At 47.1% G+C, this 27562-nt stretch overlaps 1 protein-coding gene across 2 annotated transcripts in view; it reads left to right on the top strand.

The window, feature by feature from the left end:
• LOC124179573 (homeotic protein distal-less) overlaps window positions 1-27562 on the top strand; it is a 56992-nt gene that overhangs the window by 9442 nt on the left and 19988 nt on the right. The window contains exon 2 of one of the 2 annotated variants that reach the window (XM_046564110.1): window positions 270-493. In XM_046564110.1, the coding sequence (XP_046420066.1) occupies window positions 270-493 (224 nt within the window). Of the gene's footprint in view, window positions 1-251; window positions 494-27562 lie in introns of both variants that reach the window. The other variant, XM_046564109.1, reaches the window with a different exon arrangement.

The raw sequence follows: 27562 nt of genomic DNA, 5'->3' as shown, positions 1-27562 counted from the left end.
AAATTCCGTATGTTCGTTGCGTTAATTTTCTCCGTTCGCGATCTTCGCAGCTTTCTCTCTAATTCGGGGACAGCTTTTTTTAGAAACTCAAACTCGGCTTGAGACCGGAGGAAGAATAGCCGAGTTCGCGAACTTGTTAAAGAGCCGAGAAATTAAGGGCCTTTGGCGCGAAGTTGAGGCCGCTCGCGGTTAGCTGTTAACTCTTGGCCAGACTGACTCTGGGGCGAGAAAAATTTCGAGGGTTGATGTAGGGTGGTGCCTGTTCGCAGACCTCTCCCCGTTGGGCGACAAGAGCGGCTCCCTGGTGGACGAGCTTGGCGGTGGTGGCGGTGGATCCTTGAGGAACGGAAAGGGGAAGAAAATGAGGAAACCAAGGACGATCTACAGCAGCCTTCAACTACAACAGCTTAACAGGAGGTTCCAGAGAACACAGTACCTCGCTCTTCCCGAAAGAGCAGAACTCGCCGCCAGTCTTGGACTTACGCAGACACAAGTGAGTCTAGTCATTTTTTGCAATTCATTCGAAGAGGTTTTTGGATAGGAATGAAAATATGGGAGAAGCAATGCGACGACTGTAGTCGGTAAAATCAATCTTGGCAGGGTAAGGAAGCAAGAGTTCGAACATATTTTCTCAGGAATTAGAATTAATGAAAATCTATAAAGGAAATGACGAAATTATAAAAATAAAAATTATAGGTGCAATAGTAACGATTTGACAATTTTATATTCGGGACAATGTTTAGTTTTGTTAAACAAAATTGAACACAACCTACGAAACGTTGCATCGATACGCAACCAGGAAGATTACTCAAATTGTTCCGAACGTAATCCTTTTGTGCAAAAAAGTTTTATACCACAATCAGAAAGATTCCGTTGTAAATACGAAACCTAATGTGCGGAGTGAAATCGGTTTGTCAGGATTGTGATCGCATTAACAAGTGTAAATAATTTCTTAGTATAGAGCAAATTATTCCTATCAATTCGAACAATCAGTCGAGCAGGGTGAAATAACCTTTTTTTCTGCATTAAATAATACTGTCCGATGAAAACAGATGTTTATCTCCGGCAGATAATCAACAAGTCATTGTTTGCTTGGATCAGAATATTAGATCTTCTCCGCATAGCGAAGCTGTTCCAAACATCAAATTTTTTATTGCATCGACATTCCCCAGTCCTTGTTGGATATAAAAAGTTTCACTTCAAAATCACCGAAAAATTCTACAATAAATTTGATTTTCGTGACATGTATTTGAAAATCGGCTTTACGCCCCGATAATTATTTTTGACCGGCACTCGAGCGGTCCGCGATCATCTGGCGGTTCAAGACCAGGAGCCGAGAGGATGAATCGTAAATATCGGCGATCCCCGAGGGGCCGTAACGAGCGTAATGCGGCCCCAGGTGGTCGGCATTACACACCGCGGATAAACAGCTGAGCTGATCGTCTCTCGCGCGAACCGGACAATCCAGAGTCGGATGACCGCGCTGTTCCGTATCGCGTACGCATGTTCCGAAATTTATAGCCACCTTGTTAAATCGCCCTTCGGCATCCCGGAGAATGGCGTAACTCTATCTGCAGTCGGTGGCTGGTCAAGGCGTGTCTCTGTCTCATCTGTCTCGATAATAACGACAGATGCTCCGGTCATCTATATGTTCGGGTTACAATGACCGTGCGATGTCGGGGCTAATCTCTCTTCGGTCAGTCAGAAACAAACCGGGGCCTAAAAGTGCGGGGGAATTAATTGCACGCTTATCGGTTCCCTCGTTAAACCCGATTCCTGGGGGGAACCGGGTGACGCTTGATTCGTGCTGAAAACCCAAGGTTACTGTTCAAGTCGACGGATCGGCCTGAATCATAAATTCGTAAAAGAGAAGAAACCGTTTTAAATGACCCCAGAAGCGTTTCTTGCGACAATGAAGTCGTGCATTCGTGTGTCGGCCTTAATTTTAACCTTATTGACGTTGCTTGGAAAAATGCAGACCTAATGTTGAAATTTGGTCAAATTTCCTTAATCACCCATCGCAAAAGGTGTGGAATTTTATTGGTGGATTATAGAGCAATGCAAAACAGCTGGGTCGATGATCAAAGCCTGCAGTCGGAGGTTACGAGGGCTGGCTGAACCCGCGATGTTCATAGCCGCGTCGGTCGTCGAGGAAAGAAAAAAAGGGTTCGAGACCGGATAATTCAATTAATCGAGAACTCCGGAAGTTACTCTTAATACACACTGCGACGCGTAATATGTTGTGTGGACGTGGGGGTTCGTCTTTAGTTGTACAACATGTTTAAAACCAACGACCTCGTACGTATGAACGGCGATGATCGAATTCCAAACTCAGCTGGCCTACTACAGGGCATTGCATGGGTCCGATGAATACAAAGTTGGAAAAAAGCTTTCGGAGCTTCAGGTGGTAAAGTACAGTTACACCGCCACCGGGAAATTGTAAGGAAAATTTGTTTTGGGATGAAGAGAAAAAAAAAAAACGGATAAAAAAAGGAAAAACAGGAAGATGTTGTTTGCGATTAGACACAAGACGGCTGAACAGGGCCTGACTGTCAGAGAGACACAATAGACTTCTTCGGTCCTTGCGGAGGCCTGTCGAATCGGAAAGTAGCCTTCGGCGAGAATCCGCGTAACTCCGCTCATCCTTCATGGTATTATAAAGCAGAAGAAGAAGCCCGGTCGCAGGCAGTTTCCACGCCGGTGGGACGAAGAACGGCAACAACAACAACAACAACAACGACAGCAGCAGCAGCTCGAACCTCGCGGTTCTCCGCGTTGCCGGCGCCTTGTATACCCGCCTCTTCGTCGACGAATAACCGCTCGCCATCAGAGTCAGCGTGCGAGGTGCACACAGGAGGTACCATGAATAATCTGTAATCGCCCAATCAACCCGTTCGACCGAGAGCCAAGAGCTCGTTTCTTGTCATCCACGAGCTATCTCTGAGCTACTGGCATGGTGCTTCCACGAGCTTTTTTCCCCCCATCTCTTTTCGTAGGCAGTTATTTTTTCTCGTCGTCTCTCTCTCTCCCCCCCAATTTTTCTTCTCGGTATTTTACATTGCATCGTTATTATGCCTACTCGATTCATTCCCTCGTTGTATAACTTCGATAGTTCATCGATTTAATCGGCCATAATAGGTACGCGATTCCCTGTATTACGAGTATCGTTACTACAAATCGGGTGATAGATGTTGTCAATTAGTTCGTTGTATACCGTGGATCGTACACACGTGTCGAGGGCGAGGAAAGGGAAACCCTGCGGTTCGGAAATCGTGGAACAATTCTAGCGCGTAAAAAGGCAGACGCCTAATGCGTCGTTCAGATTGTGCCGGAGGTATTAGATGACGACGACTCGATTGCGATCGATTGGGAAACGCGAGCCGGCTCCTGGTGTTTTGCTGGTTTGAAAAGAATTGTCGTTTTATAACCGGCAGCTATGGAACATAAATCGACCCTTTCGGATTGTAATTGAAAAAACAAAATTGAAGAACCGCGTATCTGTAACACGATCGGCACACGAACATGTCGCGGGATATCAGTCATCCGTTTCCTCGTCCACGTTAACACATGCATACGATATACTCGTACTACGTACCCGGGTCGATGGCAAAAACGACCACTACGACGACAGCTGCAGGCCGTCTCCTACTCACGCAAATACGTATATTATGTATACAGTATGTACCTACATAGCGGGTATCTATAGAAGAGAGGAATATCCACCCTGAGCTAAAATCCAAGGAACGATGCAGACGTTTAAAAACCGATGTACGTCCGACCTGGCGATCGATTTCGACCTCCGTGAACCATTGCTGCTCATAGTTGCGTCCTATCTGTTCTCTTTCACCACTGGCCATGAGATCTAGATGAACGAAGATGCCATTGTGAAGTGGGTTTTGTCGTTTCGCGTCAATTGACATAACTTGGAGAAAAAACAATGCATTTTTCAACACGGGGATAGGAGCGAATTGAATCCGCATTACGACGATGATCTGTGTTAAACGAAGAGAAAGACTCGAACTTTGTGAATTGTACTTTTATTTTTTTCCTCCTCAACTACTTCCTGCCGCTACCATTTCCTGAACAATATATATTTCACAATGGACAATGGCGAGTCGAGAAGAGGGAAACAGTCGTATTGATGCGTGTGGATTCGAGCGCATGGCTCAGCCGAGTATCTAGCCGTCCACCTAGGTATGTACTCGCATATAATATCGCGGCATAGCGGTGAAATATTAAAACGGAAGAAGGTGTGCGCCGGTTGTATAAAATGCGCCGGAGGTTCTGACCTCGGACGATTCACGAATATCGGCCGAAGGCGAATCGCATGCGAGGATCTGGCACCGTGATTTCCGCAAGAAGGAAAACGGAACGAAAAAAGAGGAAGAACTTGTGCACGTGTATCGTTCCTGCGCCCGTAACGCGGGCTGAGACTCATTCTTTCCGCAAAGTAGCGGGTGGCGGTAGATTCTTATCGTTACTCTTCCAGTTATTCGGGCTGTTCGCACGAACGGAATGCCACTTTCCGTTTCCGATTACTTTTCACGAGAGACTTTACACGCAGCAATATGGCAAAACTTGCCACTGCAATTCTATAAAAAAAAAAAAAATCCAGGGAGAAAAAAAATGTAATTTAATTTTCTCATAGGACAGACCTTCCGTCTTTGTTTATGATTCACAATTTTACACATGTTTGACGAGGTATTGCTTAAATTTTGAATTTATCAATATTTTCGATAAAGTTTCGAATCGGAGGGCCATTCGATTGGATTGAAATCAAGCCAATGATACCTACCATTTATTTGATATTGTCTTCGGGTGACTTCTATTACGATTTTAATATCATCATGGGATTTTACATCACGGATAAGATCGTAACAACTTACTACGAATAACTGGAGATCGCCTACAACACTGGTCAATCATTGGATATCAATGAAAATCATTTGATAAACTTGAAGGCAACGAAAACACGCGATGACATAGAAATCATTGAAATGTTTATGAACTGAAGTAGTTCGGTTCATACGAGATAATATTATAATAAGCTTTGCATCGAAGTCGAAAAAAAGTCAATAATGTAATTCATCCCGACTGATTCCTCGTGAGTGATTTCAGAGAATATTCCAGTCACACAAGTTCTTTCAATTGACGATTTGATTTCCCACTGTTAAATTTTTGACTACCTCAAGTAAACATCCCTTCGTTCTGAACACCTCTGAGAATTGGACAGATGTTGGCAAAGAGAATCTGTCATTTACTCGTTCTGTTTCGCGTATCGCAAGTGGAGTCGCGGAGAAAGAAGAGAATAAAAAAAAAGAAGAAGAAAAAAAAAAAAAAACTCAACTCAACTAGGAAATCGGTATCGAACCCACGTTCTACTCGCAGTATTTAAAACTATAGAATCTAGGCATCGCATGGCGGAAAGAGTCGAGGGAGGGATAGACAGAGTGGTAGTATTAAGTCCCGCACATGATTCTATTATCCCATTGGCGTCGGTTGTTCTGTGCGTGTTGGGATAGGGTCGCGTTTCGTCCCGTCCCATCGGTGTCTGCGTTCCCCGGACGAGCGAGTCGCCATTATCGGTTTACAATAAAACTAATAGGACTTGTACTGTTGTGTCGTTATCGGGTTGTATCTGTCGACCGTCGGTCAACGAAATAACTGCGCAGGCAAGGTTTTGTCCCCTCACGCGATACGTTGACGATCATCGCAGGAGAAGGAGGAGGATAAAATTGCAAACAAAACTCATAGATGTACCGCACGTACATACGTAGGTCTGCGTGGTGCAGCCAAGCGATACGGTACCCAGGATCTTCCTTGCTCGCAGTTTCTCTTTTCGACAGTGCCTGTTGCCTTCTTTGCCTCGACCGGTGCTTTCGTTCAAATCAACGTCTCGACGGATCGTGGAACGAATTTCCATCAGACGCTCTCAATTTGCCGACGAAAAAAATCGAGCCAGCCGGAGCCGAGACGTCGCGAGACGAATGATGGATACCCTCGGCATGGATCTCGACGTTTCTACTAATTCCTCGCTTCTCGTTTTCCCCCGCATGCACCGCTGTAGCCAAACCGACTGGTACAACGACGGTCTTCGTGTCGCTCAGTTTCGTTACTCGGATACATGTATTGTAATGGAGGGACGACGCAGTGGCTGACAGACAATCAGCCCCGAGGTTTTTACGTGCCATGGTATAATATAGATTAAACACAGCGACAGCTGATACCGCGACACGCACTCGTCCTGCACAAATCGCGACGGTGAGGACGACAACGTAGGCAATGACGGTCCACAAGTGCAGCGTCGTAAATTGTCGTATTAATCTATATCGGTACGCGTAATACGCACTGAACATCTATCGGCCACTTACCCGTATCGTGTCGGATGTGACGCAACGTCCAGGAGACAAGCACGTCCAGTTGGCATCGGTGTCCTACTTGCGGCGTGGTAGCAGCTGAAAAAGCACAAGAAATTACAACGATCAGTGACTGTGGCGATACGGAATAGAGAAATTGGTATCAATATCTTAAAAAGCGATCGACTGGTCTCGCCTCGGTGGATCCATCCGTCCATCCTGTTCTCATGCCATCGATTTGAGTTTAAACTTTGGAACCGGATCGTCAGTATCTTGTGTGTAGGTACAATGAAGAAACTCGAGTATAATGACGGGAGGAAAAAATCTCTTTGTACAGGCCAAAAGACCGGGGTTGGCCCACAACCCGGGCATTGCACTACACCTGTGCGTGCCGATACACAGTTCTACGCAATAACACCAAAGTAAAGTTAATGAGCTGTCACGTCAACGCCGTCAAGTCGGCCATAGATCCAGCGGGATTGCCTCGAGTGCTTTCCTGCTTCTCGCTGCAGGGCTTCGAAGTGTCGGTAACGAGCATTATATGCTCGACGAAGAGAAAAAATCTAGATTACACCGCGGCCAAAAGTACGAAGGGAACGTCTGGCCTTCCGGAGTCGGGAACTGCTCTTCGGTACTTCTTAACACTCGACGTCGGACAATTTTTAGACCAGTATTCCATAAATTTTTCTTTGCGTTGGCCTTAGTCGAGGGCTGCACGTAACGTAACGCGCGGTTACAACCCCGACGAATCAGGATTGAGTCGATATGATACGTATTTTCCTGCATCCGTCCGTGTTTCGCGGCTGCGCGTTTGCGGTTCGCGGTCGATCGCGTTCGAGGAAATGATAATCCAGGTGTGGCAACGAACGGTGCAATAAGCGCGGTGAAAAATAACGGATCAAACGGCGATCGGCCAATTAACCGTGGAATTTCTCGACACCTTGGGCAAAGCCCCCGTCGGGGAAGGCTGTTAGATATATCGCGCACCGCTCGCATCCCGTTTACTCGGAGTCGTATCTCCTCACCGAGGCAAAAGGCAATCCATTCGTGGTAAGAATCGTGGTCGGACTTCAAGTTTCATTGACGAGAGAAGATAATTAGTCGTTGGTCAGAGGCGCGCTGATTTTAAAAAAATACCAACTTTGCATTTATTTTGCTTCAAAGAGAAGCAGAAACACAAAACACCGCGTGAAAGGTGAATCAGTCCGTCGAACGTCTCCGATCGTTCGATTAATTTGAAGACCGGAACGAATTTCGATACAAGCAAAAAAAAAAAAAAAAGAGCAAAATTGAGAAAAAAATAGACAACTCGTTCCTCGTTCGATACTTTTCATACAGTGAGATTACTGCGCACCGGTAAATTTTTTTTACCGTCATCTCAGATCACGTATCTGTAGGCATCTGGGTGATCCCTGCAAAAACGCCGGTTTTGACAGTTTCGATAAATCATTGCTCGAGACGGTCCGTTTTGGAAACTTTTTTACGCGAGTTCAATCTCTCGTTTCAAAGTCCTTGGAATTTGAGATACGTTCACGTTTGCATTTTCGAACGTTCGAACGATGCAGGAGGTGACGAGTTGTGAATTAAGTTGCGTTAGAAAAACACATTGTAAAACGTCTCGGAGTGCGGTGAAAACTGCGCGGAAGTTGGCAGAGATAATAAACGGGGAAAGAGAGGCTAGTTCGGTACTCGTGCGCGGGATGACGGTGTCCAACTTGCTGTATTATTTACAGCTTCTTGGCAGGCGAGTGAAGTGCGAGCGGTGTGCGAATACAGCCGAGGAACGGCCGAGTAAGAAGAAGGAAGTATAGAGAATGATTTATATCAGCAGCTACCTGCACTGCTCCCTGGTTGCGATAATACCAATCATTATCATCCCTTAATAACAGGCATTACTGCCAACATTGAAATAACGCGCAGCGTATCCGAGCCTGACTGACCCATTCCGCGGGCTTCGTTGTACGTACTATGTGGGTACGCAGCCTCCTCCGCCCCCAGCCTCTCCTCTCCTCTCCTCTCCTCTCCTCTCATCTCGTCTCATCTCCCCTCCTCTCCCACTCGGGCTAACCGAACTTTCAACGAGAGGCTTACAGCCCGCGTTATGACGTGTATACTCACACAGAATAACAATGTACGCCTGAAACATCGAGAAATTTGTGAAGCAGGCCTCTTCCCTCCGTCCACCTCGATCATCTACCCGTACGATCTACACGGAGGGCCCCTCGGGGGGCCCAAGATTACGCCCTGCCACATCCACCTACACCCACCGCTTCAGCTTGTGCGTGAACCATACGGGAGAAATTTCGGTCAATGGTTGAAAGTAATCTGCCCGAGTAGTGTCGAAATCATCACGTTTTCTATCGTTTTTCTGCATCTAAATTCTCGCGGATTTATGCCGAAGCAGGTACTGACACAGGTGAAATGGGATGGAGAAGATCCGGACTGTATCAAGAAAAAAATGGTCTACTTTTTTCAAAATCATGAATTTTAGCTTAAGCATTCGCATATTTTATTTTCGTTAGTTAATACTCCACAGCCGAATTCAAAATTCAATCTATTGTTATTTCAATATAATTTTCCATCAGCTGTGAAACGACGAGGATCATTACCGTATAAAAACGATATAAATTTGCCACTGAAAAATCTGAATTGAAAACGCAGCTCGTACGACGTGCGTGTAATTACAACCCGTCGTGTATAAGCTGTTGAGATATGATGTATCGGTCGGATTCCTCGAATGAAAAATAAAGAAAGAAATCAAGCGTCGAAGAATTATTGACGTTTTTTGTCGGAGCATCCCAATTTCTGATTAAAAAATTAACCGTGGCGTTCCAAACTGCCTTAGAGAGATTCCGGGTAAAGGTGTTATCTCGCGGTCGCAATTTCTAACCGCTAAGAGAGCCGCCTCTCGGAATTTAGATTCTGCGCAACTTCCACGCATCTATTATTCTCAGAACGAGATGAGGATCAGAATTTTTTATTTCCCATTGCGATCGGTGGCTCGTTATTCGCACGAGGTTCCTACCAGCGGGAAGGCACAGGTGTCGACGTGCAAATTTAGCTAGGAGAGGACAGCTCGACGGAAGAAGGAACGAACAGACGCAGCCTCGTCCCCTTCGGGGATGCGCGGTATGCCACGTAACTGGAAGGTGGAGGTAAATTTTAAGGCATGGAGAATAGAAGGAGGGGGGGAGGGAGGAGGGGGCGCAAGGGTTACGGAGGAGGAAACGCCCCCGCATATCGCGATCTAATAAATCCCACATTTCGCTGGTATATCGCCGTCTGAGTCGCAGGGTCCTCCCGGGATTTGTGGGTGTGGGCCTTCTTGTTTTTCATTCATTTTATCGAACCTTTTTATTCATTTTTTGTTTATTCTCTGTCGTCTCTCAAAACTTTTCATCGTGCTTTCAAACTTCGGTGTTTCTTACCCAAGACTCTTTTGTTTGAAACTAAAATTCCGACATGTTCCAGACTCGTCCCACTCCGAGTCTTGACCTATTATTCACACTCTTAATATTCGCGAAAAACAAAAATACGATTCGCTGCAGACATTTATATGTTTATTTTGGATAATTTAACAGCAGATTTCAAGTTTGCCTTTCTGGGCTGTGAAATGAAAAAATTTTGTTCCTTAAAAGAAAAAAAAAAAAAAAATCAACAGCTTTTCGCGTTATACGAGGTAATTTTTCTCTCGATTACATTCGCACGCGGCGTTTGTTCGGTCTGGAGTAATTTGAATGTTCTTCTCTCTACATCAATCAACTTTTCCTTCACAGTTATGTAATGCTCATAATCGCGGTGCGCGCTTACCTATAACCGTGTGAAGGTATCGCTCATTAAATCAGGATCCGAGATATCAACGTGTAATAAACTGACCGCCGTTTGTCGAGAGCAATGCATCCGTATAACCTAATACGAGAGTGCTGCAGGTTACAGTGTCTAAGAGCTTACCTTGACAGACCGGATGTTAGCGCCTTTTGCGGTAAGCGCGTGTGTGACCGTGCCGTCGGACAGGGCAAGACAAATGAAAAATGAAGAAATAAATAAATAAGCAAGTGAGTGACGATCGTGAATATCTTTCATCCGTAAATAGATCGTGCATGAAAAATTTTAATACGCCGAGTAGCAAGTTTTAGTGCAAGAATACCTAGTCACAGAAAAAATTTTAAATGTCGAAGAGAAAATTTTGCAAGCACAGTTAAGGAGGTGCCCTGGTCGATTTCGACGCTGACTTATATATCTCCAAATATCAAAGTACACGTATCTCAAACTCGAAAAAGGGCTTAACAGCCTTATTCTATTATACAATACTGAAGTAAAACATTCCCACACATTTTCATTTGACGTAGGTGTTAGGTCTTTTTTTGCCATTGAGGTGCGTGGACTTCGATATTTAGAGCTATATACAACATCGAAATCTACCAGGGCACTCCCTTAAGTTTAGTTCTATTGTAGCAAGCTTGTTAATTACGCTAGTAAAAGCTTTTTTGCTGTGCCTTTGTTAACACAAAAATTTGCCGTTCGAGCGAATTATTATTTACCGTGTGACTGTAAGATCGATAGGCGATTCGCCGCAGGAGTAGACGTATATAAAGCACGTGTACCGGTCGAACGTGAATACGTATATTTCGATTTTCTTTGTAGCTCCGTTGAGCTGCTTAGGTTTTTTCTTTTCCTCGATTCGCCTCGCTTCGCGGAGAGAACAAACGTCTCTGTCAATCGCGCGAGCGATTCTCATGGTGGAAACCGTGAGATCCAGGTTTCGCGGATCGATGTCTCGACGCATCGATCGTCGGCAAGGCCGTTCACAGAGAGGCACGAGACAAATAGTGCAGAAGCATGGAAGTTCTCTTCGGGAGGATCTTCCGGGCGAGGCGGCTCTGCCGCACGACGTCCGTCCGAATGCCGTTTCTTCTTCGGTCCGATTCTTTCGGCGAGTCGAAGAGCGAATTTGCGAAGGAGAAAACGAGGCCTCCTCGAGGTTCCGGGGCGAGCCTGCAGGAACAGCAATGCGGGAGCGGGAAAGAAGGAATGCGCGGAGCACGCGAGGAGGAAGAGAAACGGTGGAAGGAAGAGCCGGGAACGCCGCGACGAAACAAACGAATACCGTAGAGAGGGCGCGGAGACCGGGCGATTCGCCGTTCGCAACTCGCTCGCGCGCGCGTTCGCCGGCACCGCGAGGGAGCAAAACACGGCGCAAAACGCGGCGCAACGATCGGCGCGCGCTCCAACTTCAAAAGATCCGCCTCGCGATCCCCTCGCCCCGCTTCCGGCGGCGCGTCGAGCCCAGGGAGAAAGAGAGAGAGAGAGAGAGAGGGAGAGGGAGGGAGGGAGGGAGGACGACCTGCCTACTCTGGATTCCTATAATTGTTCATTTTTGCAAATTCCTCGCTTTTTACCGGGCCATCGGGTTCGGTAACCCCGGCCTAAGGTCGCGCGGATTTCAACCGTCCGCGTAACCCCGATATGGGATTGCTAGTCGCGCCCCCCCCTCCCCCCTCTTCGACCCGTTACGTCACGACGTTGTAATTAAGATCGCGCCATCCGCCGTGCTAAATTTCGATGCGCGACTACAACACGCCGTGCCACCAGGATGATCTTATCACCAGGAATTTCCCGTTCCCTGCTGATTAAAACGGCAGATAAATCCACCTGATGCCTGCCTCTTTCCTCAGTATACGGGTACGCCTTGCCGAGTATCACCTTGACTGCTTCGCGGCTACTTGTAACTCGTCTACATCGCGTAACGCAAGTACAAGATGCTGGCTAAACTTGTTATACGTATAATATGCGTGAGATTCGTCTCGTTAAACTGAAGCCACAGTTTGCCGTTTGTTTCTTGCAAGCACCGATTCACCCGAAGGCGAGAAAAAAATGCTGCTGATTTCTGATGTTCCAAAGCATTGATCAGCCGCTCATATACATATATAATGTGACTGGAATAAGTTCCGGTACGATTATATATAACCATGGATGAATAATGGTGTACGAGGGAATGAGAACCGTTGCATGTTTGTCGCAATTTGTACAAAGTTTTTTTCATCCAGCGTTAATTCAGCATGTGCGAAGTTTAATCCTCCGATAATCGTACGTACGCATAATACATACCTTGTGAGATATCTTAATTTAATGGAAATAAAAAACAGCTCGCATCGGGTATACCCTTCAGTTGGTGCAAATTCGTACCAGTCGACGGAATGTCTTGCACTTACTCACCTGCGCAATGTTTTCCATTTACGATTACGTATTATAGGTATATACGTACAACGTTCCGGATGGTGAGTGGAAAAAGGTACGGGATTAAAACAGAAGAAACGTTGCATACCGATATCGAGACGATTATTTCAGACGCAAAGCGATCGTCGATACGTGCGAGATGTGACCGATTTTTAGCGGAGAAATAGAATTCAACGATCAGTTGAATCTGTTTTCGGAATATTTTTGGGATCTAGTCTTGAATCGGTAATCGCGAAAACCAATCGATCGAGATACACTGATTGAATTTGTCCGACAATGGGATACTTCGTACAAATTTCCCAACGAATGTTTGAAACAAGTGAAACAAACACGCGGTATGGACTTGAGGAGGGAACGCTTAAGGGACGGGAGTAATAATTGCCGAAGGATTTGTAAAGTCCGAAAGATCGGGAAATGGTCGCGCATCGGAGCGAAGTCGGGGACCAAGAAAGAGAAACGAGCCGGAAAGTAGGTAGGCTGCATTGTAGCGGTAGAGGAACGGGTTCATTGAGTATTCAGGGTGCGCTTGCGCGAGTTGTCACCGCTGACACATCGTTTGTCAACTGTTTCTGCACACAAAGCGAATAGGGGGAGATAAAAAAGGAGCGAGGGTTCGAGGACGTCTCAATCGGGTGGATTGAGAATCGATGGATCGTCGTTGAAACATCTCATTTCCGTTTCCCTCGGAGTCGCGTTTCATGCATGCTCGCGTATATACCCACGTGCATCCTACATGGCGTTGCGTCGCGTCGCCGGCGTCCCTGGAGACGCGGCGTATGTATAATTAATCCTGCAGGGACATGGCCGAAGGATGACAAAAACCGGAGGCCTGTGTTCTTCGCTTTTTTCATCCAACGGAGAAAGAGAGAGAGGGAGAGAGAGAGAGCCAAAAATCGAGAGCACCTCTCAGCCGCTGATCGGGAATCTTAGCGGCACTTTTCTCTCTCACCACAGGGGCAGAATCCTCGCTCCGATCCACGCCTCGATCATCGGGGTTAGTTCTCCGGGTCTTGAGGCCGCTTTCTCGATTGTGCGTGGTTTAGTTAAAAGTTGTACATCGACTCGAGTGACGCAGGCAGGCAGGCAGGCAGGCAGGCGCCTGCTATCTCCTGGAAGGCTGAGGTTGGACTGGCTTGCCTTGGAGCCCCGAGGAGGGCCCCGCCCACCGTCTCGACGTAGCTGAAGCCCTTACCTTTACCTTTACCTTTCCTTGCCTTGCCTTACCTTGTCTTGCCTTGCTTTACCTTGCTTTGCCTTGCCTTGCCTTGCCTTGCCGTATCGCATCGTTCACGAGCCTCCGAAAATCCCTCGCGCACGCCCGCCCGCCCGCCCGCCTGCCGGCCTGCTCGCTTGCTTGCTTGGCTCGACGTCCGCAGGGAAGGAAGGAAACCTCGGCGTACATGCACCCAGACCCTCCCCGAGCGAGAGGAATCCTACGCTAAATAACCCTCGTCCAACAATTCTTCACGATTTTTCATTCACCGCAATACCAAAAGAGACCTACAGAGGTATTCGATGTCCTTTGTGAACCCCCGATCGAATTACACACGATTCAACGTACTCGTGTGGGTATGAACTATACATGTACCTGCATGGAAACGAGCCACGGACCACGGGGATAACCCTGTGAATTCAAATTACCGTTATTCTACTCGTCTTTCCAATCTCTCTGCTACTGTGTGTTATAAACGCGATTCGAAAAACACAAGCTTTCGTAATTCTACGGTAATTAGATACGGGCGATTCACCCCCGCACGAACCGATCGAATCGATCATCGAGATGTGGCATTTGAAATGAGAACGACGCGAACCTTCTCGTGGGATTAAAATCGAGGATGCCGAGTTTGGAACCACGATTGAAAAGCGCGGTAAATTATAACCTGCATCGCATACAATACTAACCGTCAAAGACAACCTTTGGTAAGCTGCGAGACTATAGCAGTCGGTTTGATCTATAACCCAGCTATAATACGATCTATCCGAGCCAAACCCAACCTCGGGGTAACCTTCCTATAGCCAGAACTAAAACCAACCCTCGATTTATCAATACAGGCCACCTATGAAGCGAGTACCTGTACGCTTGCCGCAGCTTATACCCCACGGTTCTAGGGTCATGTATGCCTTGCGGTGTGCGGATAGGTATCGGTACCTACCTCCTCCCTAAGTAGAATAAGAGTCCGGCACGTGACTCGTACGGCAATTTAAGTAGCAAAGTTCCTCAGGTATGGTATTCCATATCGAACAACGATTAAAACTTGCTCGTTTACATTCGCCGGGAGTATATTTTTACTACGCAACACCCACACCAGCTCACTTATCGAATACAGTAATTGTGATTTCAGACCGTTTAGCTTATTAACCTGCTGCAACTTGCTCCCAACGAGGCAATAACCATGCACTCGCAGAAACGAAGATCGATCGCGAGTTGAACGACACCTTCGTTGTCGCCGCAGACGTCCGTGACCTTAAAACTTTGAAAAGTAAAAATTTGAATTTCGCCAACGATTCGCGTTTAGAAATTTTCCTCTGTCGTTTTTTCTTCTCTTCAGCTTAGGCTGACGGTGCGTGGTAATCGCTTCTCTAAAGCATCCCAACTAATTCGGGTCGCTTTCGAAAAGACTGAACGACGAATTAACACCGCGTCAAGATTGGTACCACAGTTTTGCAACATATGTTTATCGGCCGTTTGAGATACGCGAAACGGTTATCTTGGTGGGGTGTTTGATGAATTTTTCGCCAATTCGAACCTGTAGCAAGCATGCAAGCATCGGGCGCTTTGACGCGTTGTTACAAGCCTGTACAAGTCGGATGGGTGGTAGGCGGTATAAGGCATACAAACATCTACGCTTGTGTTAACGGGAAGTTTAATCGTTTGTCGGGCTTGTCTGACAGCTAGGACACACGCCGGGTCAGTCAAGCCCGTTAGGTCAATTAGGAGTGCTCAACACTCGGCCTTCCAGAGGCCAGGGTAGGTACTAAACCGGCAAACCTTTTCGGAGCCCGCGTTCCAAGCGCACGAATGGGATTTCGAAAAACGTATCGCCTTTCGCTCGAGGATCCGGAAGATGTGGCAAAGATTCTCTGTTCCCGGGTTGGTTTCCCTTCTTTTCGTTCTATTCGTGCGGCGAGGCACGAGTCTTGTCCGCAAACGTTTTTCCCTGCACACTCCGCACTGTGGCGTACGTTACATGCAAGCCTCGATGCAATACCGTTAGCGTGGAATAATTATGAATATTGGCTGGTGGTGAACTGTTTCCTTCTCATCCGCCTCTCCGCGTCTTCGTGAGTAGGTGGACACTCTGTCATTACAACTGACCGGTGTATATTTCTACCGTTCCGCTGGGACGATTTTGTACATAAGAGAGCCACGGATCGCAGAGGCCTTTGCTCGTCCAGGCGACGTCCTCGGGCGCAACCTGTCGTACCAGCCCCGTTCTCCGCCACACCTTTGGAATTGCGACGGACGGATGGCCGTTACTCAATGCTTCTAAAAACACGCTCGTGAATTTCGAGGGCTCGAACCCTCCGCATCGAAACGCAACGCGGAACGAAGGAAACGTAATTCCTGGCCCGAACCGTACGCCACTCGATGAACTCAGCCAGCATGGTTAACCATTCGCTGTACCTAAGGACTGTTTTAACCTCGTTGTAGGTTGAATCTGTAGGCTAACTTCAGATTTGATATGGAATATATGAATCGAAACTGGGAGTTTTTATTATTTCAAACGAATAACAAACGAATCTGACAGTGGGTATAACAAATTGAAGAATTCCCTGCAGGATTTGATGGCGATCGCTGACATCGACCGATGTAAAAAAAGGATAACGCGAGCTTGAGAAATGTGGCGACTAATCCTGCGTACTTCTTATTGTGCTTACGAAGTTGTGTTGGGTGAGAACACGTATTTTTAAGGGGGGCGATCCCGGGGTGTTGGGAAGACGCCGGGGTTGCGACTCGCGTGGATTTATCTGGATCTTGGTAAGACAGAAGCAGCGCTCTTGTGTAAGTATATCAACAGTCCAGGCCATTAGCATACATTAATTGCTTCCCACACTCCAACCGGAGCGCGCCTCCTGCCTCGTTGCCTTCGCCGCTTTTCTGTTTCTCTGCTTCTCCGTTGTCCGTCCGACCTTCCTTATTCCTCTCACGCCGCCCGGTAATTTCCAGACTGCATAATCCTTAATCGTTATTTAACAACGTGGTGCAGCGGCTCTTCTGTATCTGTGATAACACGGCTCGACGATTGACAATCACTGAATTCAACTTACAACGGATGGAAGGTTTTTCGATACAGAATCTAAATTTGGGTGTAACAATCGTTATCTTATTTTTCTCTTTCTCTCTCGAAACTTAGTAATCACCAAAATAGTGTTTAACCTCAAGCCTGTTGTCAAACCTCGATAAAAATCTCTGGTATATTCCATTGCGAATTCACGAGTAGACCTGTTTTTTTTTTTTTTTTTGTTTCTCTTTTTGTTATTTTAAAGAGATCTCTCACAGCTGAGATTGTCGTTTGATTCATCTTGCCAACATCGAAATAAGTTGATGTTTTGTTCTTCTCGCCCATCTGCGTATAACGTATATATACTATGGTCTTTGGTTCTAAATAGTGAAATACCACCGTATTATAAAGATATAATACCTCAAAGAAGTGCAAACGATGAAAATCGTCTTCAGCCTTGACCGAAGGCTGGAAAGAGCCTTCAAACGTGTCACATTGATAATAAAAACAGGCAGGAATGCCGTATTTTGTACTTTTTGTGCTACAAACCATAAATTAAAGTTGACAACGCATATCGTTGCATACCCTGTATTTTTCTCAGCAGCGCACTTCTTTCGTTACAGTCACCTTCGATTCAACGGAATGTGCAGATCGTTATATACCTACGTGTACAAGGTACGTCCTACAGACGTACATCGAGCAGTCAGCATGTTTGAGTTCTTTCTTTTTTTTTTTTTCATTCTCACTATATTTTTACCTGCTTCACGCAACGATGACTGCCGAAGTATAAGAGGAGGCACATATGCGTTGGGCTACCCTCTGCCACCCCATCTGTACAACCCCCTGATCCATTAACGAGTCAACGTTACAAAATGATTCCGGGGCCTCTTATAACAATTCAACCATCACTCGACTTCCGGTTTCCTAGACGGTCGATAGGTCGCGCCGAATATTATTCGTGCCTGGAATCCAAGGAGAATAAATAATAGGCGTAATGACCACCTATGTACACTATAAGGCATGAAACGAATTAATTTTTGCATTCCGATTTCTTTACTTCGCGAATGTGGGTTTTAGATCGGCATTAATCGCGGATATATCATAGTGAGATGTCTGCGGCTTGTGCAATATTTATGTTACATACACACGCGTACTCACCCATGCGATGTATAATACCGTGTATCGTAAACGTGGGTATAAATTCACCTTCTGTAATTCACGGCCTTCAGACGTCATTCATTTCGTGTTAAAAAACAAACATCACCGTCTCTTGTCGACCGCTTCAAGAGTCGCGATCGTACAATACGAATTATTATTATTCCCAGGATTTCCGCGTGGTACCGTCCAGTTTGAATGAATGTGACTAACTCGGTGGAACAAAAAAACACTTTCAATATGCAAGAAAATCAATTAAATAAAATCCGCTATCTGCAATAATGGACCGGTCATCGGTTAAACTTTTTCACCGTCCGACGAATTAGCGGCGGTCAATCGCGGGTAGCAGGTAACTTGGGGAAAAAAACGCAAACGAGATAAAGCAGGAGTAAAACAAGAAACGAGATGACAGATAAGTAATTGGAAAAAACCTAACTCGGTGCTGAGAATTTGTTGTTAAATTAATAGTTAATTACGGTTCAGCGGTAGCTATCGGGCATTTCACTCCAAAAATGCAGCACTTTTCCAGATCTGTAATACCGAATCGTTAACTGTAAATCTCGATATTCGTAGCAACATTCACATCGGTCAAGTTTTACACGTAACCAGTGGAGGAGGAAACAGTTGCATTGCGCAGTTCTCTGATCAGCACCTATATTATTATAACCGAGCGACTCGATCAACCCGCAACACAACCAAAGGCACTGTAACGTCATCAGCGATGATTTACGATGACGAATCGTTTTGACGACTGCTGAATCAAATCTCCGTGTTATTAAAATTCGGTCATCAAGTATAAGTAAGCTCGACTCGAGCATCGTAACGTGAAATTGTCTCAACTTTATTGCTAGCCGGAGGCCTGGCGAGAATGAAAAGAAACTTTAAGTGTAAAATACAACTTATAAGAGAAATATTGTAGGTATACCGCAACTCGCGTTATCCGCAGGCTTTGGGCTCTCTGGCGCGTAGCGTGCGACGTCCATTGTTCTTACCGTGGTTTTATCCCGCAGTGCCCGAATCCGTTGTCAACTCTTAGGGAAAACGGTAAGCAAGAAGAGGATAAAAAAAAGTTAGCTAAATCCGAACGAAACAGCGTCTAAATCTGTAATTCTGTAAATTCGGAACCGACTGCACAGTCAGCGGGATGAAACGGTTGTCACCAAAATTCAAAATGGCTGCTTCTGGCTTACGGTCCTCCTCTTAAGGCGCGTATAACCCGCGAGTCGAGATAATGAGGTTGAATGTTGCAGCGTTCGCGGATGAGGTACTTCTTTCACCCGTGCAGTAAAAGCTGCAGAGTGAATGCATTTTATATCCTGGATGCGCGCAGGGTTGAATTTGAGCGAACGGTTCTCGTCGTTACTCATCTCCCTCAGTTCCTGGGCTGTTTTATGATCCTTTTTTCCTACGAGACTCGACTCGGCTTGTTCTTCGATTTGACGTATCCTTCTACGTCGATTCCAAGCTCGTGTTTTCCCCGCTTTCATGACCGCGCGGTCTCGACGTTGCGGCGACGGCGGCGTTCCGGCCCATCGCGGGTTCGCTGACGCGTGTACGAATCGCTCGCTGACGAAGAGAATGGAAATCGGTAGGAAAAAGCCAACCGCGTCTAAAGCTACGCGGGGAATCCGAGATTCGCGGTGCAGGGGTGCAGAAAACGGGCGGTGATTTTGCCCGGCTGCTTCGTAGTTTGTCCGAATTTCAAAAAAGTTGAGAAACGCAAGCCGCAGCGGCGGCCCTGAGGCCCGCCCCACCTGACGTCACGCACCTGCTCTCCTATCTCCCTCCCTTTCTCTCTCTCTCTCTCTCTCTCTCGGTCTCTCCTCGCTCCGGGAACTCTAGCTATAAGCGTATATCCCGAGTTCCGAGCTCGCTCGAGGATGTATAATAAAACCACGGTTGGCTCGATGGGATTTCGCCCCCGAAGTTCTGCCATGGGCTCGTTCGGTTCGTTACACTGTGACGCTGGCGAAGAGGAAGAAGAAGAAAAGTGGAGCCACGGTGCAGCCCGGACGATGAGCGCGTTGACCGCTCTCACTCTCCCTCTTTCTCTTCTCCTGGATCAGCTATCGCTGCCCCGCGCGAAAGCCGTAACGAGGTGATAATCATTGCCGATCGCTGAATTAGGTCGTTAAAAGCCAATTACCTACCTATCAAAGTTCAACCGCTCGGAAACCTCGCCGAGAATACAGAAAAACCGCCGAGGTGTGAAAGGCTGACGTACTTACTGAAAATTAAATACTTACCGATAAGTTTCTCTTGGCGCATTTGATTAACGCAAGTCTGATCAAAGCAATCCAAAGTCAAATTTACAGCGATAGTGCACTTTCTACGTAAATTTTAGCCGCCGTACAATTCAATAAACTTTAAGATATCTATGAGTGATGTTGTGTTTCTGCGATGATTGAATCTTATTCATCTGTTAATAATCTTTAAATTCAGACAAGTCTTGAAAATCTTGTACCAACGTATTGGAATGACGTCATGGAATGTAATGCAATTCTTCTCTAGGAGGAAAACTTAGAAGTGCGCTCCAATCTGTCGGAGATAATTAAAAAACCTGACTCTTAAATTACGTTTTGAAAGCAGTATCTTTTTTAAACATCAATTCATGTCTAAATTGTCTGTTATATCTTCACCGTCGTATCCTGATCTCAGAATTTCGTTCAAAAACGTCGTATGTCATCGGTGACGACTTATTGGCTCATACGATGACGCTTAACGAAATTCTGAGACGGGGTTTCGTTGGACCAAAATCTGAGACGAGATGCCGTTGCTCTCATCCGACGATATAACAGTTGGTAAAATCGCAGTTCAGAGCCACTTGGACTGCCATCGATATAAAAACGCAAATGTCAGTTGCCGTCAAGCCGATACGGAGTAAAAACTCGAGACAAGAAATACCCGACGATCGAAACGAGTCGAATGCGCAAAACGAATGTGATTGATCGACGAAACCATACGCGTTTGCAAAGATGGAACAGTCAAAGTATAACGATCTATAAGCGAGATATCGGTAGGCAGGCGTAAATACGCCGTGATCGTACAGGTACGTACATACCTAGAAGACGGAAAATGAGAACATTGACGAGGATAAAAAATAATGAGAGAAACAATACCGGCGGTGAGTTTTGTCGCATGTGTAACGTAGGTACGTACGACGGTACACGTATACGGGTTTGAAGTGAGCCGCCGCCGTCGTCGTCGTGTGATATCTGGGTGAGCGATCGAACAGGTTTTAGACCGGGAGTAAATATCAAGTCCAGGTGTAACAGTGTGCTCAGGGCACCCGCGGTAGTCGACAAACTGGACAAGTTCGACGAGTCGGCGATATGACAAACTCGGACCATCCGTGGGATGGGAGGATCACGCGGAGGTGCGCAAAAACGGCGTTACGAGGGGAGCCGGCCGGGGGCATGAGGGCAATTAATATTTTTCGATCGGCACAATCCCTCGGGGCGCCCTAAGGAAGTGGGAATCCCGCATCGCATATGTAGAGCGACGGACGGGACGGTCGGAGGGACGGAGAGACGACCGTTGGAGAAGAACTAGGAGAGAACCGAGGAACAGCTTTACAGCTTTGCTGGTGCTGCTGCGAGTGGATTGAATAAAGACGGAAAACTACTTGGCCTGCCACCTGTAGCTGCCGCCGGTTCTCTCTCGGACTCTCTCGTTCTTCGCTAGTCGGCTTCACCTCGCCTCACCTTGCTCAGCAGTGTGAGTCCGCGTGCAGACGCGCGCATACACGCACACACACACGCACGCACAAACACAGACACGCACGCGGATACACGCGACGTGTAACACCCGTCCCGCACGTCATTAATAATAACTCGGACGCCGCGAGACTGGCCTAATAAAAATATCACACTGTGCTCATTTATTATATATACCCCAAGCCCCCGTCAAGTGTTGCGCCTGCAACTAATTGTACGATCTGTGCGTACGGCTTCGATGCATTGAAGGTACGTGTGCGAGGCTGAAACCGAGTCAGAGGCTTCTCGAACCAACTCGAAATTGACCCGCTTATCTTTCCCTCTGGCAAGTGCGAGCGAGGAGCGAAACTTTTTAACTATGCAATTTTACGCCATCGGCAAGCACGCTGAAGCAACATACTTCGTACGAAGATCGTCAGGAAGCGGTTTGGAGGCTCGTGGATTGCTTCGAGTGTCGGACGTGATCGGTTGACGCTACGTTCTCATCTTGTTATAGCATCTGATCGATTTGCTGGGCTCATTTTGGCCTTCGATGGTAACGCGCGTCTTTTCAGGACTGAAAAACTTATTTTGCATAAGAAAAAATAGAAGTAAAACTATTCGACCGCAATGCGCTTCCTGGATCCTGAATCAGAGATTTCGAAATGCAATTCGCGACGCTGAGCGTTTGCAAAACCAGAGCGGCTGGTTCCAAAGAACGAGACGCGGGCCGACGAGGACGACGGTTGGCAGGTAGGTATAGGTGTTCGCGGGCACGGAAGGCTGCTTGCGAAACCTTACGTAAAGCCTGAAAGGCTATGCGTCAATCTACGTATTCCTAGTCTTACGTGTCGGCAGCCGTACGCTTCTCCTCTCCTCGTCCCGCTCTTTCGCCGTCTGAATCTGCGCCGGCAAGACAGTTGCGCAATTCTGTCGCCAAGTAGGTATCGCTGTAAGTGTCCGTGTAACCGGGACCATGCCCGACGTCACCACCACCTTCGTCGATGTCGTTTCGTTTTTTGCGACGGACTGAATTTCTGGCGAGAAGACTCGTCGCCGCGGCTTCGAAAAACGACGATGAAACGGGTCCATCCGAGGCAGGTAGATTTTTCCTGGGGCGCCGATCGATCGGCCGCCGATTTGAGCGGCACTGGACGCGAGATCGCATTAATGAGAATACAGGATTTCCAGAATGCAGCCGTTTCTCGTCTGATATACCGCGTGCACGGAGGTCGCATAAATATTCAAACTCCAAACCGATCGCCGCACGGTATGACAAAACCCGCTGTAGGTACGTGTGAAATACTCGCGACCACAGCGAGCAACAGTGCGCAAGGTGGAGCAAAGTGTCGTTCGTACCTACGCGGTTTGCGGAGAATAGCTCGTAGGTCTGGCTTTGCCTGGAGTGCGTCTCACACGTACGAACAATCCACACGCGGACCACCGTGCTAAGAATGTTTGCGTTAACAACTTGTTTACGGTTTCTTCTAATTACCGAAGCGAGCTAGACTCGTCACGAACACTTTGCACGTTTCAAAACTGCTATTGCCATGCGCTCGGGACGACTAATGTCAACCGGACATTGTTCTTCTCAATTTTCAGACGAGCCTACGGGTCAAGGATTTTTTTCCACCAATGTAGGTAGTCTGGAGGTAGATCGAAGAGATCGGTTGTATCCAACGATTGCACCTACGAAGTTGCCCGTTCACCGATCGGAGACAAGTTAACCTTCGTCGGCGTAACGGACGGTAAAAAGATGTGGGAAAAATCTTTACATAGTCTTGATCTCTGCTCGGACTGCAATCGATGCTGTTGCATTTACAAGTATGCAATACGCGAGTCGCGAATCTTTCTATTACGACCGCGGATGTAGGATTATATATACTGTGTAATGATAATCGATTGACGCCGTCATCTCGCGGGTTCGCAATTCTGCGATGCGTATCGCAAGTGCATTAATTGAAGCGGACATGTGATGATTCATTTAAGCAGCGGTGCTTATTCCCTGCTACAAACCGGACGGTGATCTGTCACGGCAATTAAATCTCCAGCACACTGTCCCGCTCGCGTACCGAAATCATAATTAATACAGTAACGAGTCGCGAGTCCCATGCCGCTGCACTCGCGTGGTGACTTGACCGTACGTCTTCGTTCCTCGACTCGAATATCACACATCCTGGGGGGTTAATCACTCTTCGAGCCAGGTGCACACTCGATGGGTAGTTCCTTCGATCTCACACTTGAACTTCGCGCGTCAAGTCAAACAAGAAGTCGCGTCGAGTCATCGATATTCATTCAAGAAGGTCTTTCGAATCCTTTCGCTCCGAGTAGAACGACACGAGATGGACGTCCAATTGGAATCGATGGAGCGGGCGACTCTTTGCCAGAATTATTATGTTCCGCGGTGTAACGATTCTCCGCAGGTCGTTAAACGGTTTTACTTCACCTCGCCTCACCGTGTCGTTACTCGCGCTGTAATTAACCTTCGAGTTTTACAGATATTTCACACCGTCCAGACTTTAACTGCCGTTACATGTTTGTACAACACCATTATACCCTCTACCGATTCTCGTTGCACAACGGTTCGCGTCGTCGTGCTCGATGTAGTTTCGTGGGTAGTTGTCGGAGGTGTTTGGTAAAGCTTAAAGGCTACGGCTAAGGTTCTCTGTTTTTCCACCGCGCCTCCACGAGGCGGGGCAAGAACCGGTAAATGGGCGGATATCGAATATGCCGAAAATTCAATTAGGTATGGAACTTGAGGTTGTTTTCTCAATGCATCGTTGCGCGCGTCGTTTGACTCGATATTTAGTCTCGATTAATTGCCACTAACTTTTTGTCAACGGCAAAGAAAAGGAGGCAAGATTGGTTTCGAGTAGGTTTGTTCCTCTCGGAGTCTGACTCTGCTAACCAACGAGAATAAATTCATACAACTTTGAGATCTTGACGCTAATCGATCTGTGATAGCTTTGCCCGAGTCTGAAAATATCTGCGAGCCATTCTGTTGCTTTTACGAGCTGACTAAGTAATGGGGAATTAGTATGAGGTTACATACGATCCCGTAACATTTTACGTCTCGAGCCTCGACTGCGCCTAGGCACGAAAACGTTATGCCCAGTCTCTCTTACTACCTTCCCGTCTGTATAGGATACACACGGTACCGCCCACAACTGCCCTCCCAGTGTTTCTCAAACTATTCTTTTCCCCGGGTATAACGATACTCGAATGACGAAACTGTCCTGCTGTATCCGAGCGTGAGCCGCCTGGCGTGACAAATAACCGAGGATACCGATCAATCCGTTATTAAATCACCTGGAAATCACTTTTTGCCTCGTTTCTCTCTTCGACGGCTCGTACAGAATCCATGCTCTGCTCAAACTTTGACCCTACGACCTTGACAGCCGAGCAATAACCGTTCAAATCAACGACCACCGATCATCCTGCCCAACACTTGACCCTTCAACGAGTTCAAAGGTCCGAGAAAAGGTTGGTGAAGCTCAGTCGAAGAATGCTGGTAGGACGTGGTCAAGTACCACTGAAATAATATCGCCAAACGATTTTTGGATCGGCTTCTCCTTTTGGAATAAGAACCAATTGCGATGAGTTAGACACGGATTTGAATGAATCGATAAATAATCATGTCGCAGTACTCGTATTTGGTACTTTTGGAGTTTCATAGATCGGTCAACGCTCGGCGAATACGTTGTAAGATCGACTCGACGTGCTAACGTTGCGTTAGTGATCATGAACTCGAGTTTAGCTACCATCGTTTTCCACCGTACTTCCAATTTTCCACGGTACACTGGAGTGTGTCTGTAGAAGCGCGTTACGACGTGACAGAAGAAATCCATGGGAGTATCCACCGGATTGAAAAAAGGCTCTCAAGTCGTTCCCGTTATTCACGACATGATTACCCGCAGAAGAAGAGCGCGCTGCCGATGAATCGTCGCAAAACACGAAGCCAGCATTTTCGCCGGGAGTCACGTTAAAGGTGCGGGCACACCCGGCAGCAGCTTGCATGCTGTTGTAATTTTGCGAAACGGCAAACCGCGACAGCAGGATGCTCGAGGCGAGTATCAACGCGCGGACGAAACGCACCGTGAAATATCAAGAGGATATATTTGTGCCTGTACCTGCGATGCACGGGTCAGCTGTGCACGGACGCACACCAACCGCGTTCCTCTTCTTCTTTTGACAACTGTTTTGACCGGAGGAGGCGTTTCTCGAACAAAATATACTACGCGAGGTCTTCACCTTTTAACCGCGTTCCTTTTAGTCGCCGCACAAACGCAGCCCCACCACGACCACCACCACCACCACCACCACCACCACCACCACTAACTCCCTCCCGTTTTAATTATCTCACTAATGTGTTTTATAGAAATCTATTTTATACCTACACATATATTATATGCAACATGTGCCCAGACGTGAATTCAGTAATTACATATTTTGAATGTGGTGAAGAGTCAGGCAGAGCCGTGCGCGTGGACGCGTCCTGATTAAAAAATTAATAAATAACCAACCCGTCGCCGCATCTTTTTTCACCAGACCTAGTTACTCCGCAATCATTCCTACCGCCAGCTGTAAGCTAAGCTGAAAGCTGCTGCGGTAATGTAAGCAGGCTCCGCGTTGGTTTCTAAAACGGTTTTTTCGGCACGGAACACCGTTCCGGATTCGTTGGTAATCTAGTAGATCCGTTTATCGATACGGCTTTCGATTTCGGTTGTGAGGAATTTTTTTCTACATAGCATTCGAGTTTTGTCAAACGACAAAGTTACAATGATCGCGAAAAAGGAAACGCGCGTTCGAATGCTGCCGAAGGGCTACAGCGCATTATTACGCCGTCCGATCGCTTGTTCCCCGAAGCGTTGGGAACAGTGAAGCAAATAGTTTAATTACCAATTAGTGCCAGTCTAACACCAGAACTGACCTGACTTGGGCAGCAGCTCCCACTTAGTTCTATCGTTAAGGCGACTTAATTATTACCCCCTCGTCAATGTGGACATTAACCGCTCATTGCGAGCCAATAGCCCGGCGATTGCGCCGCCGGCTGCACGCGGAGGAAACTCAACATTCGTAACACCGTGACAATTATGAATTTTGTAGTTGTTCGCTTGGTTTTCTCTGCAAAATCGCTTTTTGGCAAGAGAGAAAAAAAAAGAACACGGGAAGGCAGAGACTCGTGTGCAAGCTGGTCACGGTGCTACGGAAGCCAACGCATATTGATGCAAGCTCGGGTACGGTTCTCCGAGCGTTTCATCCTTGTGCCATAAACAAGTCGACTCCATCCGCTTATAAAATAAACAAGTATATAGCGCCGATGCGTTCAGCGCTGGCGTAAAGAGGATATACCCTCCCCCCTCGACGAACGTTAGCTCGCATTCCTCATGTTCATCCGCGTGAAAACTGGATTTGCAAAAATGCGTTTTAATAGGTAGAACGTTATTTTATTCTGCATACACTCGTCGACGTTCGCTGCACTGGATACACGTCGCGCATGCAAGAATATACCCACCAGTATGTGCATCGAGTCCGGTGTTACCGCGGTGCAACGTCGGTATCTAGTCCGCGGCTTCACCACCGTATTAGCGGTCATCCGCGTAGACGTTATATGCGCAGCAAAGAAATTATGTGGGGGAAACAAGAAGCGGCCGTTCGTTGCCGGAAGACGCGATAACTCGACCATCTCTCTTCGTCGAAGTCGGCTGCGGGATAATCGTAGAAATGAAAACCCCGAGGCCGGGGGAATGCGGCGGAGATCCTGGCGCAGCTGCGGTTTCCTTCGCCGGTCCATCGACTCGGGCACTCGAGGCACTCGCAGACCCCGTGGGGCCTTTGGGCCCCGGCAATGCCCGGTTTACGATCAGCCAGGGTGGATGGCTGCTACGCGACGTGC

This window comes from Neodiprion fabricii, chromosome 4 (genome assembly GCF_021155785.1).
Source record: "Neodiprion fabricii isolate iyNeoFabr1 chromosome 4, iyNeoFabr1.1, whole genome shotgun sequence".
In the NCBI taxonomy this organism is placed as follows: Eukaryota; Metazoa; Arthropoda; class Insecta; order Hymenoptera; family Diprionidae; genus Neodiprion; species Neodiprion fabricii.
Note: the sequence above shows the minus strand (reverse complement) of the source record. Positions and strands in the feature narration are given on the sequence as shown.